This window comes from Salmo trutta, chromosome 22 (genome assembly GCF_901001165.1).
Source record: "Salmo trutta chromosome 22, fSalTru1.1, whole genome shotgun sequence".
NCBI classification, from domain to species: Eukaryota; Metazoa; Chordata; class Actinopteri; order Salmoniformes; family Salmonidae; genus Salmo; species Salmo trutta.
In genome coordinates this window covers 47,757,015-47,780,261 of record NC_042978.1, presented here as the reverse complement: position 1 = coordinate 47,780,261, position 23,247 = coordinate 47,757,015, and the positions used below count along the sequence as shown (strand labels likewise).

General features: G+C 45.0%; 1 protein-coding gene across 1 annotated transcript; it reads right to left on the bottom strand.

The window, feature by feature from the left end:
- Window positions 1-2,687: 2,687 nt before the first annotated feature.
- On the bottom strand, window positions 2,688-8,582 carry dzip1l (DAZ interacting zinc finger protein 1-like). Its single transcript, XM_029708423.1, has 5 exons — window positions 8,379-8,582; window positions 6,429-6,712; window positions 5,944-6,236; window positions 3,903-3,987; window positions 2,688-2,937 (listed from the first exon to the last, which is right to left on the bottom strand). Exons 2-5 carry the CDS (start codon window positions 6,652-6,654, stop codon window positions 2,777-2,779), a joined length of 765 nt encoding a protein of 254 aa, XP_029564283.1. The 5' UTR covers window positions 6,655-6,712; window positions 8,379-8,582; the 3' UTR covers window positions 2,688-2,776.
- Between the last annotated feature and the right edge of the window lie 14,665 nt (window positions 8,583-23,247).

Sequence of the window (23,247 nt, the reverse complement as noted above, 5' to 3'; positions counted from 1 at the left end):
CTGCCTGTATTGGAGGGGGAGTACTGTCTTGATTCTACCTGTATTGGAGGGGGAGTACTGTCCTGAATCTGCCTGTATTGGAGAGAGTACTGTCCGGAATCTAACTGTATTGAAGCGAGAGTACTGTCCTGAATCTGCCTGTATTGAAGCGAGAGTACTGTCCTGAATCTGCCTGTATTGGAGAGAGTATTGTCCTGAATCTGCCTGTATTGGAGGGGGAGTACTGTCCTGAATCTGCCTGTATTGGAGTGGGAGTACTGTCCTGAATCTACCTGTACTAAAGAGTACTGTCCTGAATCTGCCTGTATTGGAGGGGGAGTACTGTCCTGAATCTGGCTGTATTGGAGGGGGAGTACTGTCCTGAATCTGCCTGTAATGGAGGGGGTGTACTGTCCTGAATCTTCCTGTACTGGAGCAGGAGTCCTGTCCTGAATCTACCTGTATTGGAGGGGGAGTACTGTCCTGAATCTGCCTGTACTGGAGCAGGAGTACTGTCCTGAATCTGCCTGTATTGGAGGGGGAGTACTGTCCTGAATCTGCCTGTACTGGAGCAGGAGTACTGTCCTGAATCTGCCTGTACTGGAGGGGGAATACTGTCCTGAATCTGCCTGTACTAAAGAGAGTACTGTCCTGAATCTGCCTGTATTGGAGGGGGAGTACTGTCCTGAGTCTGCCTGTATTGGAGGGGGAGTACTGTCCTGAGTCTGCCTGTATTGGAGGGGGAGTACTGTCCTGAGTCTGCCTGTATTGGAGGAGGAGTACTGTCCTGAATCTGTCTGTATTGGAGGGGGAGTACTGTCCTGAATCTGTCTGTATTGGAGGGGGAGTACTGTCCTGAATCTGCCTGTATTGGAGGGGGAGAACTGTCCTGAATCTGCCTGTATTGGAGGGGGAGTAATGTCCTGAATCTGCCTGTATTGGAGGGGGAGTACTGTCCTGAATCTGCCTGTATTGGAGGGGGAGTGGTTTTCACCTCTTTTCTGAGAACATAACCAGCTTCTCAGGATCCATCTCAGTGTGCTTCATCCTATAGTTAGAGGATTCCTGATATCTCCAGGAGTGCTAAGTATAATTATTGTCTTTATCTGCTGTCTACTACTGTCTTTTTGCTAGCTAGGGCCATCTATATTAAGTGCCTCCTGTCTTCCCAGTAGCCTACTTGGTGTGTGAAGTGCTTCCTGTCTTCCCAGCAGTCTACTTGGTGTGTGAAGTGCTTCCTGTCTTCCCTGTAGACTACTTGGTGTGTGAACTGAACTGCTTCCTGTCTTCCCTGTAGACTACTTGGTGTGTGAAGTGCTTCCTGTCTTCCCAGCAGTCTACTTGGTGGGAACTGAACTGCTTCCTGTCTTCCCAGTAGTCTACTTGGTGTGTGAACTGAACTGCTTCCTGTCTTCCCTGCAGTCTACTTGGTGTGTGAACTAAACTGCTTCCTGTCTTCCCAGCAGTCTACTTGGTGTGTGAAGTGCTTCCTGTCTTCCCTGTAGACTACTTGGTGTGTGAACTGAACTGCTTCCTGTCTTCCCTGTAGACTACTTGGTGTGTGAAGTGCTTCCTGTCTTCCCAGCAGTCTACTTGGTGGGAACTGAACTGCTTCCTGTCTTCCCAGTAGTCTACTTGGTGTGTGAACTGAACTGCTTCCTGTCTTCCCTGCAGTCTACTTGGTGTGTGAACTAAACTGCTTCCTGTCTTCCCTATAGTCTACTTGGTGTGTGAACTGCTTCCTGTCTTCCCAGCAGCCTACTTGGTATGTGAACTGAACTGCTTCCTGTCTTCCCAGTAGCCTACTTGGTGTGGGAAGTGCTGACTGCTCATAACTTGCAGATGATTGTTGACACATCAACCAGGATCAAGGGACAGGACAATTTGGGACTATTGTCGTTTTGGTAATCGGTGCCTGTATTAGAGGGGAAGTGGTTTGTCTTCTGCTAGGCAATTAGCAATTACTGTTGGTACTTCAGTCTCCCCTGTTTTCTCAGAGGCAGCTGTAAGCAGCAATCTTGTCGCCAAAACTAAGACGGTTCTACAGAGTTGTTCGAGGAAGGCGCCAACCCACGATCTCACTTGAGTATCTAACGTGGTTATTTTCAGATTCTCATTTTGAAGCTTTGTCAACTATGTGTGTGTTTTCTATACCTGTTCGCACCTCTCCCTGTAGGCTTTACAGACGCACCCTACCCCTTAGCTGCAACCCTTTTAGTGCACCCCATGTGCACAACCCATGAGGAATTCCTGGTCTCCCCATGTGCACAACCCATGAGGAATTCCTGGTCTCCCCATGTGCACAACCCATGAGGAATTCCTGGTCTCCGGCAGTATTTTGGAAATGCCTGTCTGCGGTCAAGAATGCCAAGTTCATCTCGATCCCTATATCTTTTGTCCCTGACGGAGACATGGATCAACCTCAGAGAACACTGTTACTCCAGCTGCTCTCTCTTCATCTGACTACGTTTCCTCTCATAGTCCGAGAGCATCTGGTCGTCGCGGTGGTGGAACAGGACTACTAATGTATCCTATGTGGAGATTTTCTTTTCTCCCTCTCTCACCTGTCCATCTCCTCATTTCAATTCCATGCTGTCACTATCACTTGTCCATTCAAGCTTAACATTGTTGTAATCTATCTTCCACCAGGTGCCCTTGGAGAGTTCCTCAATGAGCTTGACACCTCGATAAGCTCATTTCCTGACGATGGCTCATCGTACTGAGTGGCTTCAACCTCCTGACATCTGCCTTCCATTAATTTCTTTCCCCTCCTTGACTTCACCCTTTCCCCTCCCACTCACAAGGTAGGCAATACGCTTGTGTATGGTGTTACCTGCTGTTTTCTAAGGGCCTCTGCTTCCCTCTCGATGTCCAGTCTAGTCTGGGACAGTTTCAGCCTCTCTCTCAGCTCCTCTATCCCATCCTCCATCTGTTCCACCTGCCTCTTCTTCTGCCGCTCTGAGGAGAGGACAACAGACAGCAGTGATCTGCCTCTCTGAGGAGAGGACAACAGACAGCAGTGATCTGCCTCTCTGAGGAGAGGACAACAGACAGCAGTGATCTGCCTCTCTGAGGAGAGGACAACAGACAACAGTGATCTGCCTCTCTGAGGAGAGGACAACAGACAACAGTGATCTGCCTCTCTGAGGAGAGGACAACAGACAACAGTGATCTGCCTCTCTGAGGAGAGGACAACAGACAGTAGTGATCTGCCACTCTGAGAGGACAACAGACAGTAGTGATCTGCCACTCTGAGAGGACAACAGACAGTAGTGATCTGCCACTCAGAGGACAACAGACAGTAGTGATCTGCCACTCTGAGAGGACAACAGACAGTAGTGATCTGCCACTCAGAGGAGAGGACAACAGACAGTAGTGATCTGCCACTCTGAGAGGACAACAGACAGTAGGGAATGCAACCACTCAGTGACTATTAGAGCACGATGTAGGTAGGCAACATGAGGTCGAAGGTTAAATTCCTGCACGGGGCATATGCGCCACTTTCAATGGTCACAGTTCTGTAAGTAACTTTGATAAAAGAGTTAAGTGGCTACTAAATGAACATATCATTATTGAAAAATGTACTCTAAATCACATAACATAGTACTGTTCAAACCTAACCAGATAATCGTGGTTTATAATGCATTGTGTGTTTAATGATAGCCATTGTGTTGACTGACTACTTACAATTTTTTTTACATTTACATTTTTAGTCATTTAGCAGACGCTCTTATCCAGAGCGACTTACAGTAGTGAATGCATACATTTCATACAATTTTTTTTTTTTTTCTGTGCTGGCCCCCCGTGGAAATCGAACCCACAACCCTGGCGTTGCAAACACCACACTCTACCAACTGAGCCACGGGGAAGAGAGTAAATCAGGTACTAAAAAAAAGTCTGAGGAGTGTAGTTATCAAACCAACCTGTGTCTGTCAGCTCTGGATGCCTGCGCTGTAGGTGGGCTTGTAAGTAGGAATAGTTGATGAAGGACTTCTCACAGCATTGGCACTGAAAAATATCATAGTTCGGTCAGGGTGGAGGGAACAGTACAGAGATAGTCAGGGCGTTTACATTGAAGTCAGAAGTTTACATACACCTTAGCCAAATACATTTAAACTCAGTTTTTCACAATTCCTGACATTTAATCCTAGTAAATATTCCGCTGTCTTAGGTCAGTTAGGATCACCACTTTATTTTAAGAATGTGAAATGTCAGAATAATAGTAGTGAGAATGATTTATTTCAGCTTCTATTTATTTCATCACATTCCCAGTGGGTCAGAAGTTTACATACACTCAATTAGTATTTGGTAGCATTGCCTTTAAATTGTTTATCTTGGGTCAAACGTTTCGGGTAGCCTTCCACAAGCTTCCCACAATAAGTTGGGTAAATTTTGGCCCATTCCTCTTGACAGAGCTGGTGTAACTGAGTCAGGTTTGTAGGCCTCCTTGCTCGCACACGCTTTTTCAGTTCTGCCCACAAATTTTCTATAGGATTGAGGTCAGGGCTTTGTGATGGCCACTCCAATACCTTGACTTTGTTGTCCTTAAGCCATTTTGCCACAACTTTGGAAGTGTGCTTGGGGTCATTGTCCATTTGGAAGATCCATTTGCGACCAAGCTTTAACTTCCTGACTGATGTCTTGAGATGTTGCTTCAATATATCCACATAATTTTCCTGCCTCATGATGCCATCTATTTTGTGAAGTGCACCAGTCCCTCCTGCAGCAAAGCACCCCCACAACATGATGCTGCCACCCCTATGCTTCACGGTTGGGATGGTGTTCTTCGGCTTGCAAGCCTCCACCTTTTTCCTCCAACATAATGATGGTCATTATGGCCAAACATTTCTATTTTTGTTTCATCAGACCAGAGGACATTTCTCCAAAAAGTATGATCTTTGTCCTCATGTGTAGTTGCAAAGCGTAGTCTGGCTGTTTTATGGCGGTTTTGGAGCAGTGGCTTCTTCCTTGCTGAGCAGCCTTTCAGGTTATGTCGATATAGGACTCGTTTTACTGTGGATATAGATACTTTTGTACCTGTTTCCTCCAGCATCTCCACAAGGTCCTTTGCTGTTGTTCTGGGATTGATTTGCACTTTTCGCACCAAAGTACGTTCATCTCTAGGAGACAGAACGTGTCTCCTTCCTGAGCGGTATGACGGCTGCGTGGTCCCATGGTGTTTATACTTGCGTACTATTGTTTGTACAGATGAACGTGGTACCTTCAGGCTTTTGGAAATTGCTCCCAAGGATGAACCAGACTTGTAGAGGTCTACCATTATTTTTCTGAGGTCTTGGCTGATTTCTTTTGATTTTCCCATGATGTCAAGCAAAGAGGCACTGAGTTTGAAGGTGGGCCTTGAAATACATCCACAGGTACACCTACAATTGACTGAAATTATGTCAATTAGCCGATCAGAAGCTTCTAAAGCGATGACATAATTTTCTGGAATTTTCCAAGCTGTTTAAAGGCACAGTCAACTTAGTGTATGTAAACTTCTGACCCACTGGAATTGTGATACAGTGAATTATAAGTGAAATAATCCGTCTGTAAACAATTGTTGGAAAAATGACTTGTGTCATCCACAAAGTAGACGTCCTGACCGACTTGCCAAAACTATAGTTTGTTAACAAGAAATTTGTGGAGTGGTTGAAAAATGAGTTTTAATGACTCCAACCTAAGTGTATGTAAACTTCCGACTACAACTGTAACAGTAATTAAATTATTTGGTCAAGAGGACAAATGGGTTTAACAACATTGTGAGCTCATCAAACTGACATTTACAAATATGCTCACTTGATACTAAACCCAAGTATACAAGCCAATTTGAAAGAATAAATTCAAGACAGCATTAAAGCGCAGAAGTGAGTTGACACTTCTGGAGATGGGTAGAAATAAAAAAAAATATCATTTGATGGTCCATCCGGATGGTAAAAGGAGGAACGGCCCAAAGATAACGTTTACCTTGTGGTAGTTGTTGAAGCTAGCCTGTAGTAGAAGCTGCTGTGTGGCTAGCATTTTCTTCCTGAGTTTGCTCTCTTGTTTAGTGGCCTGTAGCTCAGAGTCCTGCCTGGCCCTCTCCTCTCCCTCTCTGTCTGCCTTAGAGAGGGCCCCCTGTAGACGGTCCTCCAGCACAGACACCTGGGAGCTCAGGTAGTCCTGACAGTGCAGCAGGTACTCTGTGCTGAGCTGGGACATACGTAGGAGCTTGACAAGGGCCGGGTCAGCAGGACTACGGCAGTGGGGACACCTCTCACCTTCAGGGATGGAGTTGGTGTCAATTTTAAATCTAAAACAGTTTGGTACATTAAACCAATAAGCAAATAAAAAAATGGGAGGTTTACACACAAAAATGGACAAAAGTCAGGTCAGTTCCAATTGAAGTCATTGCTTTTCAATTGACTGAAGTGAAATGGAATTGACCCCAGGACCAACCCTGCCTCTGTTACCTGTGACATCACAGAAGGTGACAGCAGATATGTACTCCTGCAGTACGACCACGTCCATCTCCCTGGCCACGTGATCCACATCCAGGGCAGAGAGGCGCCGCCAGTCCATGGATTCAGTTCGGACTCGGAAACGTAGGGGGTGCAGGTGGCCAGGGCTCCAGGAGGAGGGGAAAGAGAGGAGGCTGGACACAGGAGGGTCACTGGAGGTTCTGAACTGGCCAGGCATGGTGGTGTAGGCTCTGGCAGGGAAGGAGGTGGGGTAGTGGGCCTTGGAGGAGATGTTGCTGTGAAAGAAAGAGAACCCTATTTACACTGAACATGTAAAGTGTTGGTCCCATGTTTCATGAGCTGAAATAAAAAGATCCCAGACATTTCCCATGCGCATAAAAAGCAGATTTCTCAAATTTTGTGCACAAATGTATTTGCATCCCCTGTTAGTGCGCATTTCCCATTTGCCAAGATAATCCATCCATCTGACAGGTGTTACATATCAAGAAGCTGATTAAACAACATGATCATTACACAGGTGCACCTTGTGCTGGGGAAAATAGTCGTCACTCTAAAATGTGCAGTTTTGTCACACAACACAATGCCACAGATGTCTCAAGTTTTGAGGGAGTGTGCAATTGGAATGCTGACTGCAGGAATATCCACCAGAGCTGTTGCCAGAGAATTTAATGTTCATTTGTCTACCATAAGCCGCCTCCAAGGTCATTTTCGAAAATTTGGCAGTACGTCCAACACAGCCTCACAACCGCACCAGCCCAGGACCTCCACATCCGGGCTTCTTCACCTTGAACTCAAACATTAACTGGTGGTAATAACTCATCTTGTTTTCAATAAACACCTGGAGAAGAATGACTGCACGTGGCACAGCACTGGTGTTAAGTGCAGCTTAATAGACTTGTCTCCTTGGAGTTAATGAAGTAAACAGATCAGCTCATAAGAATCCATTGTTCCAATGTAGCCGGCCTTACAAAACACAAACAAACAGGATCGTTGCTGCATCCTTGTTGCTATCCTTTCAACAGGTGAGAGAACAACAGCTCACCGCCTTCATTTCATGAGGGATTTCACTGGTCATGTGTGGCAGTTGATATGAGGGAGGCGCTAGCTAGCAACGCCAAGGGTATTTTTTGGGGGTGTATTTTATTAGGATCCCCATTAGCTGTTGCAAAATCAGCAGCTACTCTTCCAAAACATGAGACATAATACAGAACATCAATAGACAATAACAGCTCAAGGACAGAACTAAATACATACATTTTTTTTAAAGGCACACAGCCTACATATCAATGCATATACACAAACTGTCTAGGTCAAATAGGGGAGAGGTGTGAGGTGTTGCTTGATCTGGTTTTTGAAAACAGGTTTGCTCTTCATTTGAGCAATATGAGATGGAAGTTCCAAGCAATAAGGGCTCTATGTAATAGTGTACGCTTTCTTGAATTTGTTCTGGATTTGGGGACTGTGAAAAGACCCCTGGTGGCATGTCTGGTGGGATAAGTGTGTGTGTGTTGTGTAAATTCACTATGGAAACAATTCGGGATTTTCAACACATTAATGTTTCTTATAAAAAGAAGTTATGCTGTCAGCCTCTCCTCGACTCTTAGCCAAGAGAGACTGGCATTCATAGTATTTATATCAGCCCTCTGATTACAATGAAGAGCAAGACGTCCCACTCTGTTCTGGGCCAGCTGCAGCTTCAATAGGTCTTTCCTTGCAGCACTGGACAACACGACTGGACAATAATCAAGATTATTAGGGGTCGTGAGTTCAATTTCCCGCATGGATCACGTACACACAACTAGGATTGTGGCTAGCTAAACTCACGGGACTAAATGGAACGAGACGTAACTAGCTACCTAGATCTGACAGCAAAGAGTTACCGGAAAATGCATCATAGCATATCGAAAGTTTCAAAGTTACGTAGCTAGCTTGCTTGCTTACCTGTCCTTGGCGTAGCCCTGTTTTGTGCTCTTGCTTGCTCCTGCGAAGTGAATTTATTGTCACTTTTCTCAAATTTGCAATATTTCAGTTAAAGGTTTCTAGAGGTACAACTTTACAAAAAAAAAAAGTAATTTGCACGAATAATGCATGTGGTGTTCGCTAGTTTGCACAGAAAAACTGTGTGATGGGTGGAGAGCTGCCTTCTACAAGGGGTTAAGGTGCAGCAACAAGGCACGCTCCGACTGTTACCTAGGAAACGAAACGCCCCTTTGCGCCGTTGTCTTGCGTCAAATGACGTCGCTCCTACGTGACGTTCGTCCCTAATGAGTCTGATTTCAGTGCGTGGGGAACTCGGGATTAAACGAGCTCCAACTGGGAAAAAAATATTTACAACCAGTCATCCAGCTCGGGAATTCCAACTCGGGTACTAAAGCTCCGATTTTCCGACCCTTTTGAGTTCCCAGTTGTCTTGAAAAACACCATTGTGCCGCGTTCAAGTACTAGTCGGAATTCTGAAACTCAGAAATGTTTGACTTGTTAACTGATTGAATGCAGCACGTGTATAACTACAACCTGTTAGCAAGTCTGACATTTCTTCGAGTTTGCTAGTTCCCGAATAGTATATGAATGTGGCATTAGGCTTTTTAACACACATCTCTTTCTGACAACGGCCGAAGATGTAATATACATACTACATGACCAAAAGTATGTGGATACCTGCTCGTCAAACATCTCACTCCAAAGTCATGGGCAGCATTAATATGGAGTTGGTCCCTTTGCTGCTATAACAGCCTCCACTCTACTGGGAAGGCTTTCCACCACTTGTCATGATGTGTGTTTTGTCCTATATTTATATTTGATTTATTTGATTTTTAATCCCAGCCCCCAACCTCGCAGAAGGCCTTTTGGCAGGCCGTCATTGTAAATAAGATTTTGTTATTAACTGACTTGCCTAGTTAAATAGAGGTTAAATAAATACAATTAAAAATATATAGATGTTGGATCATTGCTGCGGAGACTTGCTTCCATTCAGCCACAAGAGAATTAGTGAGGTCGTGCACTGATGTTGGGGGATTAGGCCTGGCTCACAGTCGGCGTTCCAATTCATCCCAAAGGTCCTCGATGGGGTTTAGGTCAGGGCTCTGTGCAGGCCAGTCAAGTTCTTCCACACCGATCTCGACAAACCATTTCTGTATGGACCTCGCTTTGTGCACGGGGGTATTGTCATGCTGAAACAGGAAAGTGCCTTCCCCAAACTGTTGCCACAAAGTTGGAAGCACAGAATCGTCTAGAATGTCATTATATGCTGTCACGATAAGATTTCCCTTCACTGGAACTAAGGGGCCTAGACCAAACCATGAAAACAGCCCCAGCCCATTATTCCCCTCCACCGAACTTTACAGTTGACACTATACATTCGGGCAGTTAGAGTTCTCCACCACAGATTAATCCGTTGGTCTGCCAGAGGGTGAAGCATAATTCATCACTCCAGAGTAGCGTTTCCACTGGCGCAAGCTTTACACTACTCTAGCCGACACTTGGCATTGCCCATGGTGCTCTTAGGCTTGTGTGCGGCTGCTCGGCCATGGAAACCCATTTCATGAAGCTCCTGACGAACAGTTATTGTGCTGAAGTTGCTTCAAGAGGCAGTAGTGAGTGTTGCAACCGAGGACAGACGATTTTTAGGCGGTATGCGCTTCAACACTCGGCTCCTAGATGTTTCCTCTTCACAATAACAGCAGAGATTGGAGATTGCATGGCTGTGTGCTCGATTTTATACACCTGTCAGCAACGGGTGTGGCTGAAGTAGCCGAATCCACTAATTTGAAGGGGTGTCCACATACTTTTGTATATATAGTGTACGTTTCCCAAAACAACATGCAGAGAGAACATGTGTCAATACTGATAAGATTTTTTATTTTTTTATTTAATTTGATCCAAAAGGTTTCCCCCTTCCAACAAATAGAATGTCAGGTTATCGTTTCACCTGGGTATGATACTGCTGCAGAGAGAACACGCCCCTATCCACATCGACAGGGCCGCCGTGGAGATGGTCAAAAGGTTGGACATCACTGAGGACCTGTAATGGTCCCCTTCACACCGACAGCGTGGTGATGAATGCGCAACAGAGCCTTGTTGAAGAAATTAGTCTTAGCCCCCCTAATACCCTCACAAACTTACACAGATGCACCGTTGCGAGCATCCTGTCGGGCTGTATTACCGCATGGTACGGCAATTGCACCACCTGAAACCGCAGGGCTCGCCAGAGGGTGGTGCGGTTCAGCCAGGCTCATCATCGGGGGCACAATGCCTGCCCTCCAGGACATCTAAAGCAGCCACTGTCATGCCAAGAAGATCATCAAGGACCTCAGCCACCCCGAGCCACGGCCTGTTCACCCCCCTACCATCTAGAAGATCATCAAGGACCTCAGCCACCCGAGCCACGGCCTGTTCACCCCCCTACCATCTAGAAGATCATCAAGGACCTCAGCCACCCCGAGCCACGGCCTGTTCACCCTGCTACCATCTAGAAGATCATCAAGGACCTCAAAGTGACTGGTGTTCCATTAATAGAGTGACTAGTGTTCCATTATTAAAGTGACTAGTGTTCCATTATTAGAGTGACTAGTGTTCCATTATTAAAGTGACTAGTGTTCCATTATTAGAGTGACCAGTGTTCCATTATTAAAGTGACCAGCGATTCCATTATTAAAGTGACCAGTGATTCCATTATTAAAGTGATCAGTGATTCCATTATTAAAGTGACTAGTGTTCCATTATTAGAGTGACTAGTGTTCCATTATTAAAGTGACCGGTGTTTCATTATTAAAGTGACTAGTGTTCCATTATTAAAGTGACTAGTGTTCCATTATTAAAGTGACCAGTGATTCCATGTCTATGTACATAGGGCAGCAGCCTCTAAGGTGCAGGGTTGAGTAACTGGTTGGTAGCCGGCTAGTGATGGCTATTTAGCAGTCTGATGGATAGAAGCTGTTTTTCAGTCTCTCGGTCCCTGCTTTTATGCACCTGTACTGACCTCGCCTTCTGGATGATAGTGGGGTGAACAGGCTGTGGCCTGGTTAGTTGATATCCTTGATGATCTTTTTGGCCTTCCTGTGACATTGGGTGCTGTAGGTGTCCTGGAGGGAAGGCAGTGTGCCCCCGGTGATCCGTTGGGAAAACCGCACAACCCTCTGGAGAGCCCTGCGGTTGTGGACGGTGCAGTTGCCGTACCAGGTGGTGATACAGCCTGACAGGATGCTCTCAATTGTGCATTTGTAAAAGTTTGTGAGGGTCTTAGGGGCCAAGCCTAATTTCTTCAGCCGCTGTTGCGCCTTCTTCACCAGACTGTCTGTGTGGGTGGACCATTTCAGATTGTCAGTGATGTGTACACAGTGGAACTTGAAGCTGTTCACCTTCTCCACTGCTGTCCCATCGGTATGGATAGGGCTGTGCTCCCTCTGCTGTCTCCAAAAGTCCATGATCAGCTCCTTTGTTTTGTTGACGTTGAGGGAGAGGTTATTTTCCTGGTACCTCTCCACCAGGGCACTCACCTCCTGCCTGTAGGCTGTCTCGCCTTTGTAGGTAATCAGGCCTACTACTGTTGTGTTGTCTGCAAACTTGATGATTGAGTTGGAGGCATGCATGGCCACGCAGTCATGGGTGAACAGAGAGTACTGGAGGGGGCTGAGCACGCACCCTTGTGGGGCCCCTGTGTTGAGCATCAGCGTAGTGAAGGTGTTGTTTCCTACCTTCACCACCTGGGGGCGGCCCGTCAGGAAGTCCAGGACCCAATTGTACATGGCGGGGTTCAGACCGAGGGTCCCGAGTACAATGATGAGCTTGGAGGGTACAATGGTGTTGAAGGCTGAGCTATAGTCAATGAACAGCATTCTTACATAGGTATTCCTCTTGTCCAGATGGGATAGGGCAGTGCGCAGTGCGATGGCGATTGTACATGTAGTCTAATCCTGTTCATATTGTTTACCCAGTAATTCATGTGAATTTATGTAGTCTAATCCTGTTCATATTGTTTACCCAGTACGTGAACTGATGTAGTCTAATCCTGTTCATATTGTTTATCCAGTACTTGACTGATGTAGTCTAATTCTGTTCATATTGTTTACCCAGTAATGTATGTGAACTGGTGTAGTCTAATCCTGTTCATATTGGTTACGCAGTAATGTATGTGAACTGATGTAGTCTAATCCTGTTCATATTGTTTACCCAGTACTTGACTGATGTAGTCTAATTCTGTTCATATTGTTTACCCAGTATGTGAACTGATGTACATCTAGTCTAATAATTTTCTGTACAGTGAGTGTTTTGTCCTTCATGTGATTGATTCATATTCTGTTTCTTTACATGCTTACTGACCAAAAAGCAACATAAAAAGGTTGAGAATGTAATAAAATAACACTGCAGACTCTAGTGATGTTGACATGCGATCAATGACCACACAGTAAGAATCTTTGTGGACTCCATTTTAATCACATCTGGTACAATTCCATGTTACACAATCACAAATAATAATGAGTAAGGTACAAGGGCATGAAGTAATGACACACAACAGAGCATATCCTATATGCTGCAAAAAAAACACTTACAGTATATGTTCTCATTCGAGTTGCCTATGCACTCACTAGCTAATCATCAGACATAGCTTGGGCTGGTATGTAATGTCCTCATCATCAGGATATTTATTTCTTGGACCATGTTGATCATGTTCAGCTTCGTGTAGGAGAAGGGAAATTTCGAAGGTATCCACTTCATCAGTAAAAACAAAAGGTGAATATGCCATTGTTGCGTTTCCTAGAAACAGCAGAAGTTGTCCGACTTGCAGTCAATGCATACAGTATGTCCCTCCCCCCATTACTAGTTAGTACACACTGGCTAGTACATTAGCTAGCTAGTACACACCATCTAGTACACACTGGCTAGTACATTAGCTAGCTAGTACACACCATCTAGTACACACTGGCTAGTACATTAGCTAGCTAGTACACACCATCTAGTACACACTGGCTAGTACATTAGCTAGCTAGTACACACCATCTAGTACACACTGGCTAGTACATTAGCTAGCTAGTACACACCATCTAGTACACACTGGCTAGTACATTAGCTAGCTAGTACACACCATCTAGTACACACTGGCTAGCAAAAAAAAAGTTTTATTGTCACATACACGAGATAGTCGTAGTGAAATGTGTTGTTTTATAGGGTCAGCCGTAGCAATACAGCACCCCTGGTGTAAATTAGGGTTAAGTATCTTGCTCAAGATCACATCGACAGAGCTAGTTAGTCCACACTAGTTAGAACACACACTATCTAGCTAGCTAGTACGCATGATATCTGCTGGAGCCAGACCCTATTGAACCCAACTCGCGCACGGCACAAGTTGGTGGGTGCAATGTGGGCATGATCTTCACACTGCGCTCCCCAGTCTGCGGTCAGCTGATAGACCCTACTTCTCACTGATGCCACCATTGATGTATACAAGAACGGTTGCCACCACTTTGCTTGGATTCACACAATCTTATAATTTATCATTCAAAGGAGCCCCTAGCTAGCGCGAATGATAAGTGATTACAGCTTTGAGTCTTCTTGGGTATGATGCTACAAGCTTGGCACGCCTGTATTTGGGGAGTTTCTCCCATTCTTCTCTGCAGATCCTCTCAAGCTCTGTCAGGTTGGATGGGGAGCATTGCTGCACAGCTATTTTCAAATCAAATCAAACATTATTTGTCACATGCGCCGAATACAACAAGTGTAGGCCTTACCGTGAAATGCTCACTTACAAGCCCTTAACCAACAGTGCAGTTCAAGAAGTGTTAAGAAAATATTTACCAAATAACCGAAAGTAAAAAAAGAACACAATAACATAACAATAACGAGGCTATATACAGGGGGTACTGAGTCAGTGTGTGGGGGTACAGGTTAGAGGTCATTTCTACATCTACAGTGGGGGAAAAAGTATTTGATCCCCTGCAGATTTTGTACGTTTGCCCACTTACAAATAAATTATCAGTCTATAAGTTTAATGGTAGGTTTATATGAACAGTGAGAGACAGAATAACAACAAAAAAATCCAGAAAAACGCATGTCAAAAATGTTATAAAATTATTTCCATTTTAATGAGGGAAATAAGTATTTGACCCCTCTGCAAAACATGATTTAGTACTTGGTGGCAAAACCCTTGTTGGCAATCACAGAGGTCAGACGTTTCTTGTAGTTGGCCACCAGGTTTGCACACATCTCAGGAGGGATTTGTCCCACTCCTCTTTGCAGATCTTCTCCAAGTCATTAAGGTTTCGAGGCTGACTTTTGGCAACTCGAACCTTCAGCTCCCTCCACAGATTTTCTATGGGATTAAGGTCTGGAGACTGGCAAGGCCACTCCAGGACCTTAATGTGCTTCTTCTTGAGCTACTCCTTTGTTGCCTTGGCTGTGTGTTTTGGGTCATTGTCATGCTGGAATACCCATCCACGACCCATTTTGAATGCCCTGGCTGAGGGAAGGAGGTTCTCACCCAAGATTTGACAGTACATGGCCCCGTCAAATGATGCGGTGAAGTTGTCCTGTCCCCTTAGCAGAAAAACACCCCCAAAGCATAATGTTTCCACTTCCATGTTTGATGGTGGAGATGGTGTTCTTGGGGTCATAGGCAGCATTCCTCCTCCTCCAAACACAGCGAGTTGAGTTGATGCCAAAGAGCTCCATTGTGGTCTCATGACCACAACACTTTCACCAGTTGTCCTCAGAATCATTCAGATGTTCATTGGCAAACTTCAGACGGGCATGTATATGTATTCTTGAGCAGGGGGACCTTGCGGGCGCTGCAGGATTTCAGTCCTTCACGGCGCAGTGTGTTACCAATTGTTTTCTTGGTGACAATGGTCCCAGCTACCTTGAGATCATTGACAAGATCCTCCTGTGTAGTTCTGGGCTGATTCCTCACCGTTCTCATGATCATTGCAATCCCACGAGGTGAGATCTTGCATGGAGCCCCAGGCCGAGGGATATTGACAGTTCTTTTGTGTTTCTTCCATTTGCGAATAATCGCACCAACTGTTGTCACCTTCTCACCAAGCTGCTTGGCGATGGTCTTGTAGCCCATTACAGCCTTGTGTAGGTCTACAATCTTGTCCCTGACATCCTTGGAGAGCTCTTTGGTCTTGGCCATGGTGGAGAGTTTGGAATCTGATTGATTGATTGCTTCTGTGGACATGTGTCTTTTTTACAGGTAACAAGCTGCGGTTAGGAGCACTCCCTTTAAGTGTGCTCCTAATCTCAGCTCGTTACCTGTATAAAAGACACCTGGGAGCCAGAAATCTTTCTGATTGAGAGGGGGTCAAATACTTATTTCCCTCATTAAAATGCAAATCAATTTATAACATTTTTGACATGCGTTTTTCTGGATATTTTTGTTGTTATTCTGTCTCTCACTGTTCAAATAAACCTACCATTAAAATTATAGACTGATCCTTTCTTTATCAGTGGGCAAACATACAAAATCAGCAGGGAATCAAATACTTTTTTCCCCCACTATAGGTAGGGGTAAAGTGACTATGCATAGATTATAAACAGCGAGTAGCCGCACTGCCAGTCCTCTGACCTTTACCCTATAGGCTGTCTCATCGTTGTCGGTGATCAAGCTGACCACTGTTGTGTCGTCAGCAAACTTAAAGATGGTGTTGGAGTCGAGGAGGATAGAATTATGGTCAGATTTGCCAAATGGAGGGTGAGGTGTGTGGGGGTACAGGTGGTCTAGAGTTTTTTCCCCTCTGGTTGCACATTTAACATGCTGATAGAAATTTGTTAAAATGGATTTAAGTATTCCTTGCTGTCTCTGCCTTGTCGGTTCCCCTCTTCCCACTGGGATTCTCTGCCTCTAACCCTTTTACAGGGGCTGAGTCACTGACTTACTGGTGTTCTTCCATGCCGTCCATGGGAGGGGTGCGTCACTTGAGTAGGTTGAGCCACTGACGTGGTCTTCCTGTCTGGGTTGGCGCCCCCCCCTTGGGTTGTGCCGTGGCGGACATCTTTGTGGGCTATACTCGGCCTTGTCTTCGGACGGTAAGTTGGTGGTTGTAGATATCCCTCTAGTGGTGTGGGGGCTGTGCTTTGGCAAAGTGGGTGGGGTTATATCCTGCCTGTTTGGCCCTGTCCGGGGGTATCATCGGATGGGGCCACAGTGTCTTCTGATCCCTCCTGTCTCAGCCTCCAGTATTTATGCTGCAGTAGTTTATGTGTTGGGGGGCTAGGGTCAGTCTGTTACATCTGGAGTATTCTCTTGTCTTATCCGGTGTCCTGTGTGAATGTAAATATGCTCTCTCTAATTCTCTCTTTCTTTCTTTCTTTCTTTCTCTCGGAGGACCTGAGCCCTAGGACTACCTGGCATGATGACTCCTTGCTGTCCCCAGTCCACCTGGCCATGCTGCTGCTCCAGTTTCAACTGTTCTGCCTGCGGCTACGGAACCCTGACCTGTTCACCGGACGTGCTTGTTGCACCCTCGACAATTACTATGATTATTATTATTTGACCATGCTGGTCATTTACGAACATTTTAACATCTTGACCATGTTCTGTTATAATATCCACCCGGCACAGCCAGAAGAGGACTGGCCACCCCTCATAGCCTGGTTCCTCTCTAGGTTTCTTCCTAGGTTTTTGGCCTTTCTCAGGAGTTTTTCCTAGGGAGTTTTTCCCAGCCACCGTGCTTCTTTCACATGCATTGCTTGCTGTTTGGGGTTTTAGGCTGGGTTTCTGTACAGCACTTTGAGATTTCAGCTGATGTACGAAGGGCTATATAAATAAATTTGATTTGATTTGATTTGATATTCCTGCATTAAAGTCCCCGGCCACTAGGAGCACCTTCTCTGGATGAGCGTCTTCCTGTTTGTTTATGGCGGTATACAGCTCATTGAATGCGGTCTTAGTGCCAGCATCGGTCTGTGGTGGTATGTAGACAGCTACGAAAAATTCCTTAGATATCGTGCACCACCTGTTGTTAACAAATATACATAGTCCCCTACCCCTTGTCTTACCAGAGGCCTCTGTTCTATCTTGCCGATACAGCGTATAACCAGCCAGTTGTATGTTGATAATGTCATCGTTCAGCCACGACTCCGTGAAGCATAAGATGTTACAGTTTTTAAATGTCCCGTTGGTAGTTTAATCTTCCTTGTAGGTCGTCGATATTATTTTCCAATAATTGCACGTTAGCTAGTAGAATGGAAGGTAGTGGGGGTTTATTCGATCGTCTACGAATTCTCAGAAGGCAGCCCGACCTCCGCCCTCTTTTTCTCCATCTTCTCTTTGTCACGACTCCCACTGAAGGTGGCGCCCCCTCCTGCTCGGGTGGCGCTTGGCGGTCGTCGTCACCGGCCTACTAGCTGCCACTGATTTACTTTTTTGTTTTCCCCCTTTCTGTTATTGTTCGCACCTGTCCGTAGTTGGGTTGATTAGCGGGGCTATATGAGCTAGCTGGCCCGCCTGCTCTTTGTGTGGGATTGTTTCCTCTGTGTGTTGCTTGGGCAACCGCTGTCTGTATTTTGCGCTAGTACATCGTGTTGCGTTCAGTGTATTTTGTCCCCTGTGTTTGGGGCACTTTCATTTTGTGTGCGCTAAGTTCGCATGTTGGGTTGGCAGGTGTTTTGCTTTTCGAGCATTAAAAGCTATAACCCTTCTCGCTGCTTCCTGCGTCTGTTTCCTCCTCCACTACGCCCGAGCCTTACACTCTTCATGAAAATGACAGGGATTTGGGCCTGTTCCCGGGAAAGCAGTATGTCCTTCACGTCGGGCTCGTCGGACTCGTTAAAGGAAAAAAAGCTTCTGCCAGTTCATGGTGAGTAATCGCTGTTCTGATGTCCAGAAGTTATTTTCGGTCATAAGAAACGGTAGCAGCAACATAATGTACAAAATACGTTTAAAAATAAAAGTTACCAACAATAAAAAAATAAAAAATAATATGGAAGCATAGATTAGCCAAATTGTTTTACCTGAGTATAATCCCAAAACTAAGGATTTATAAACTTTAGATTTTGTTGTCATAGAGGACTGATTTGGCTCATTGATTAGAGTTGAAAACTCACAGATTAATAGACAGAGATATGGATGCAAGGACAGACCATCCATGATATCAACATTATTGTTTTAACCATGTTATGAGGCTATACAGTGTTTGTTTACATTTACAATGTTTACAAACATTGGAGAAAAACAAGCTTATATTTTGGGTTATTATGGAGTGTGACAGTTTAACTAAACTCATAAGTTATATTCTTCAAGAATCAATGGATATAATTTACAAGTCTAAAAATGGATGTAGCAAATACAGATTACCCCTTTAAGTCTATCCAAAGTGTGCGAGTTTGAGCATGTGTCCATTAGGCCTATGGATTTAAAACAAATTTATCAGCATGAATTAGATTGAGCAATGAAAGCCCCACGTGTATTCTATAGGCTGGGATCTGCACTATGCAACTGTTGCAAGAGCAACATTTTCACTGGCTGTCCACTGGTTTCAAAAACAATGATTGATAGGCAGCTTAAACTTCTTTAATTGAACCATTATTGGGTTCAAATACACATTTACATTTGTGAACAGCCATCCATCTTATCTTTGGATGCCGACAGCAGTCGAACAATTGGAAGACATCGTTTGGACTGTAGCCTACAAAAGCCTATTCCTGCTCTTTCCCCGCGATCCATCAAACACATTTGGTGTGTCATCATAGAGGTCTCTGACATCTTAGAGGTCTCTGACATCATAGAGGTCTCTGACATCATAGAGGTCTCTGACATCATAGAGGTCTCTGACATCATAGAGTTCTCTGTGGTCAGACTCGCTCAGGTGGAACACACTTAAAAACTTGCCACTTTTTTTCAATGCTGATTTGAAGGTCAATGAGAAAACAGAGAATAGTGTCAAAGATTTTTCTTCGGCAAACATCCGTTTTTCAAAAGTAATCTGTAATCTGATTACAATATTTTAGCTGGTAACGGATTACATTTACCGTATTTGTGTAATCCCTTACATGTAACGGATTACATGTCATCCATTACTTCCGAACCCTTCATACATGGTGGTTTTATACACAGTATTGCATGATATAAACTGTATTCCTATACACATGCAGTGAAAACAGGACAATTTTCTGTTGTTTTCTTCTTACAAATGTGTCTCTATCTTTCGAACATTTAAACTACAAATTATTTTGACCCAATCACTGAAAGACGAGACTCTCTGTTTCCCTCTATGATGCCTCCGATCCTCATTAGAACAAAGTGGACAAGACCAGGCACTAAATCAGACTGGAGGGGGGGGGGTAAAGAACATTATCAATGATGATGTTCCTTTCTACACAGATGGTGATACAAAAGTATTGCCTGATGATCTTCTGAACTAATACCGTTCTGATGCATTTCAGTCACTTCAAACCAATGGCGTGGCCATAAATTCATTCGTGGGTGGGGCCTGCTGAAATTTGGGAGGGGGTGCGTTGACTGTGTAAAGACACTGGATTATGAGCCATCTTGTTTGATACATGAACAAATGAAAATCGGCAGTGGCATGGTGCATATAGCCATAGAAACACAGTTACATACAGCGGCAAGAAGAAGTATGTGAACTCTTTGGAATTACCTGGATTTCTGCATAAATTGGTCATAAAATTTGATCTGATCTTCATCTAAGTCACAATAGACAAACACAGTCTGCTTAAACTAATAACACACAAACAATTATACGTTTTCATGTCTTTATTGAACACACCATGTAAACATTCACAGTGCAGGGTGGAAAAAGTATGTGAACTCTTGCATTTAATAACTGGTTGACCCTCCTTTGGCAGCAATAAACTCAACCAAATGTTTTCTGCAGTTGTGGATCAGACCTGTACAACGGTCAGGAGGAATTTTGGACCATTCATCTTTACAAAACTGTTTCAGTTCAACAATATTCTTAGGATGTCTGGTGTGAACCGCTCTCGAGGTCATGCCACAGCATTTTAAATAGGGTTTAGGTCAGGACTCTGACTGGGCCACTCCAGAAGTCGGATTCTTCTTAACCTCATTGAGCATTCTGCAATGTGCTCTTGCAGTCATCTTTGCAGGACGGCCACTCCTAGGGAGAGTGGTAACAGTACTGAACTTTCTCCATTTATAGACAATTTGTCTTACTGTGGACTGATGAACATCAAGGCTTTTATAGATACTTCTGTAACCCTTTCCAGCTTTATGCAAGTCAACAATTCTTAATCTTAGGTCTTCTGAGATCTCTTTTGTTCAAAGCACGGTTCACATCAGGCAATGCTTCTTGTGAATAGCAAACTAACATTTTGTGAGTGTTTTTTATATGGCAAGGCAGCTCTAACCAACATCTCCAATCTCATCTCATTGATTGGACCCCAGGTTAGTTGACTCCTGACTCCAATTAGCTTTTGTAAAAGTCATTAGCCTAGGGGGTTCACATACTTTTTCCAACCTACACTGTGAATGTTTAAATGATGTATTCAATATAGACAAGAAAAATACAATCATTTGTGTGTTATTAGTTTAAGCACACTATGTTTGTCTATTGTTGTGACTAAGATGAAGATCAGATAAAATTATATGACTAATTTATGCAGAAATCCAGGTAATTCCAAAGGGTTCACATACTGCTTCTTGCCACTATATGCCTCAATGCAGTCATATTCGTGGCTTATTGGGGGTGGGGCTTTCAGTTAGTTATTTTTGGCATCCCGTGAGAGTGAATGTCATTCCAGGTCATCTGTTCTGCTATATTTAATCAAATCTGACTAACCCACTGCACTGCCTGCAATTCATTATATCTGATGGTGTTTGCATGTTTAGGTAAAAAGACAAATAATGTCCCGTTTGGAACACTGACAAGTAAAGAGTATAAAAATCTGAGTGGGTGGGCCTTGTGTGCCTATGTCGCTGCTTCAAACCATACTTCCTTCAGACTGAAATACTGTCAAAAGTACTGTCATACTGATTTGTAATAGACTGTAATACCCCCAATTAAAAAGTAAACATTGTCTGTTGATTACATCACCTTTTTTTTAACATGGTGGGGGTCGCAATTTTTTTTTTTTATATCAAAATGGGGTCGTGGGCCAAAACGTTTGGGAACCCCTGGTTTAGGATAACGAACAGCTGGTGGCGCCAAATCGTTTTTTTCCTCTGAATAAATTCTTGCTGTGTAGACAGAAATAGCATAATTCATAGTTTCACAATCACCATTTTAGTTCAGTTAATTACATCTTACTTTAAACAATATTTGCATTGCGAGGACTTGCAGATGAATTTGAACATATTTGAAACACTTTCCCTTCTGAATAAACCTAGCAGTGATATATATGCATGTTCTCTTCCTCACTGCCTCCTCCAATGGGCTGTTCTCTTCCTCACTGCCTCCTCCAATGGGCTGTTCTCTTCCTCACTGCCTCCTCCAATGGGCTGTTCTCTTCCTCACTGCCTCCTCCAATGGGCTGTTCTCTTCCTCATTGCCTCCTCCAATGCTGAGGAGAGGGCCTGTCTTTCACTATCTGTTCAATGGGCTGCTTGCAAGTTGCACTACATGAAGCAACTCACCACCATTTAGGTATCCTTCACTCAACTCTAATACTGTCCCACACAGAGCTACAGTGTTAGACAGTGGTTCTCATAAAATACATGAATAGCCTTTTAACAAGGGGAAGTGAATGATGATGATATTTGCACAAGGGGCAGATCTACAGGGAGTAAGGAGGTGGAGGGGCAGATCTACAGGGGGTAAGGAGGTGGAGGTGCAGATCTACAGGGGGTAAGGAGGTGGAGGGGCAGATCTACAGGGGGTAAGGAGGTGGAGATCTACAGGGGGTGAGGAGGTGGAGGGGCAGATCTACAGGGGGTAAGGAGGTGGAGATCTACAAGGGGTGAGGAGGTGGAGGGGCAGATCTACAGGGGGTAAGGAGGTGGAGATCTACAGGTGGTAAGGAGGTGGAGGGGCAGATCTACAGGGAGTAAGGAGGTGGAGGGGCAGATCTACAGGGGGTAAGGAGGTGGAGATCTACAGGGGTGAGGAGGTGGAGGTGCAGATCTACAGGGAGTAAGGAGGTGGAGGTGCAGATCTACAGGGGGTAAGGAGGTGGAGGGGCAGATCTACAGGGGGTGAGGAGGTGGAGGGGCAGATCTACAGGGGGTAAGGAGGTGGAGGGGCAGATCTACAGGGGGTGAGGAGGTGGAGGTGCAGATCTACAGGGGGTAAGGAGGTGGAGGTGCAGATCTACAGGGGGTGAGGAGCAGATCTACAGGGGGTAAGGAGGTGGAGGTAGAGATCTACAGGGGGTAAGGAGGTGGAGATCTACAGGTGATAAAGAGGTGGAGGTGCAGATCTACAGGGGGTAAGGAGGTGGAGGTGCAGATCTACAGGGGGTAAGGAGGTGGAGATCTACAGGGGGTGAGGAGGTGGAGGGGCAGATCTACAGGGGGTAAGGAGGTGGAGGTGCAGATCTACAGGGGGTAAGGAGGTGGAGGTGCAGATCTACAGGGAGTAAGGAGGTGGAGGTGCAGATCTACAGGGGGTAAGGAGGTGGAGGTGCAGATCTACAGGGGGTAAGGAGGTGGAGGGGCAGATCTACGGGGGGTGAGGAGGTGCAGATCTACAGGGGGTAAGGAGGTGGAGGTGCAGATCTACAGGGGGTGAGGAGGTGCAGATCTACAGGGGGTAAGGAGGTGGAGGTGCAGATCTACAGGGGGTGAGGAGGTGCAGATCTACAGGGGGTAAGGAGGTGGAGGTGCAGATCTACAGGGGGTGAGGAGGTGCAGATCTACAGGGGGTAAGGAGGTGGAGGTGCAGATCTACAGGGGGTAAGG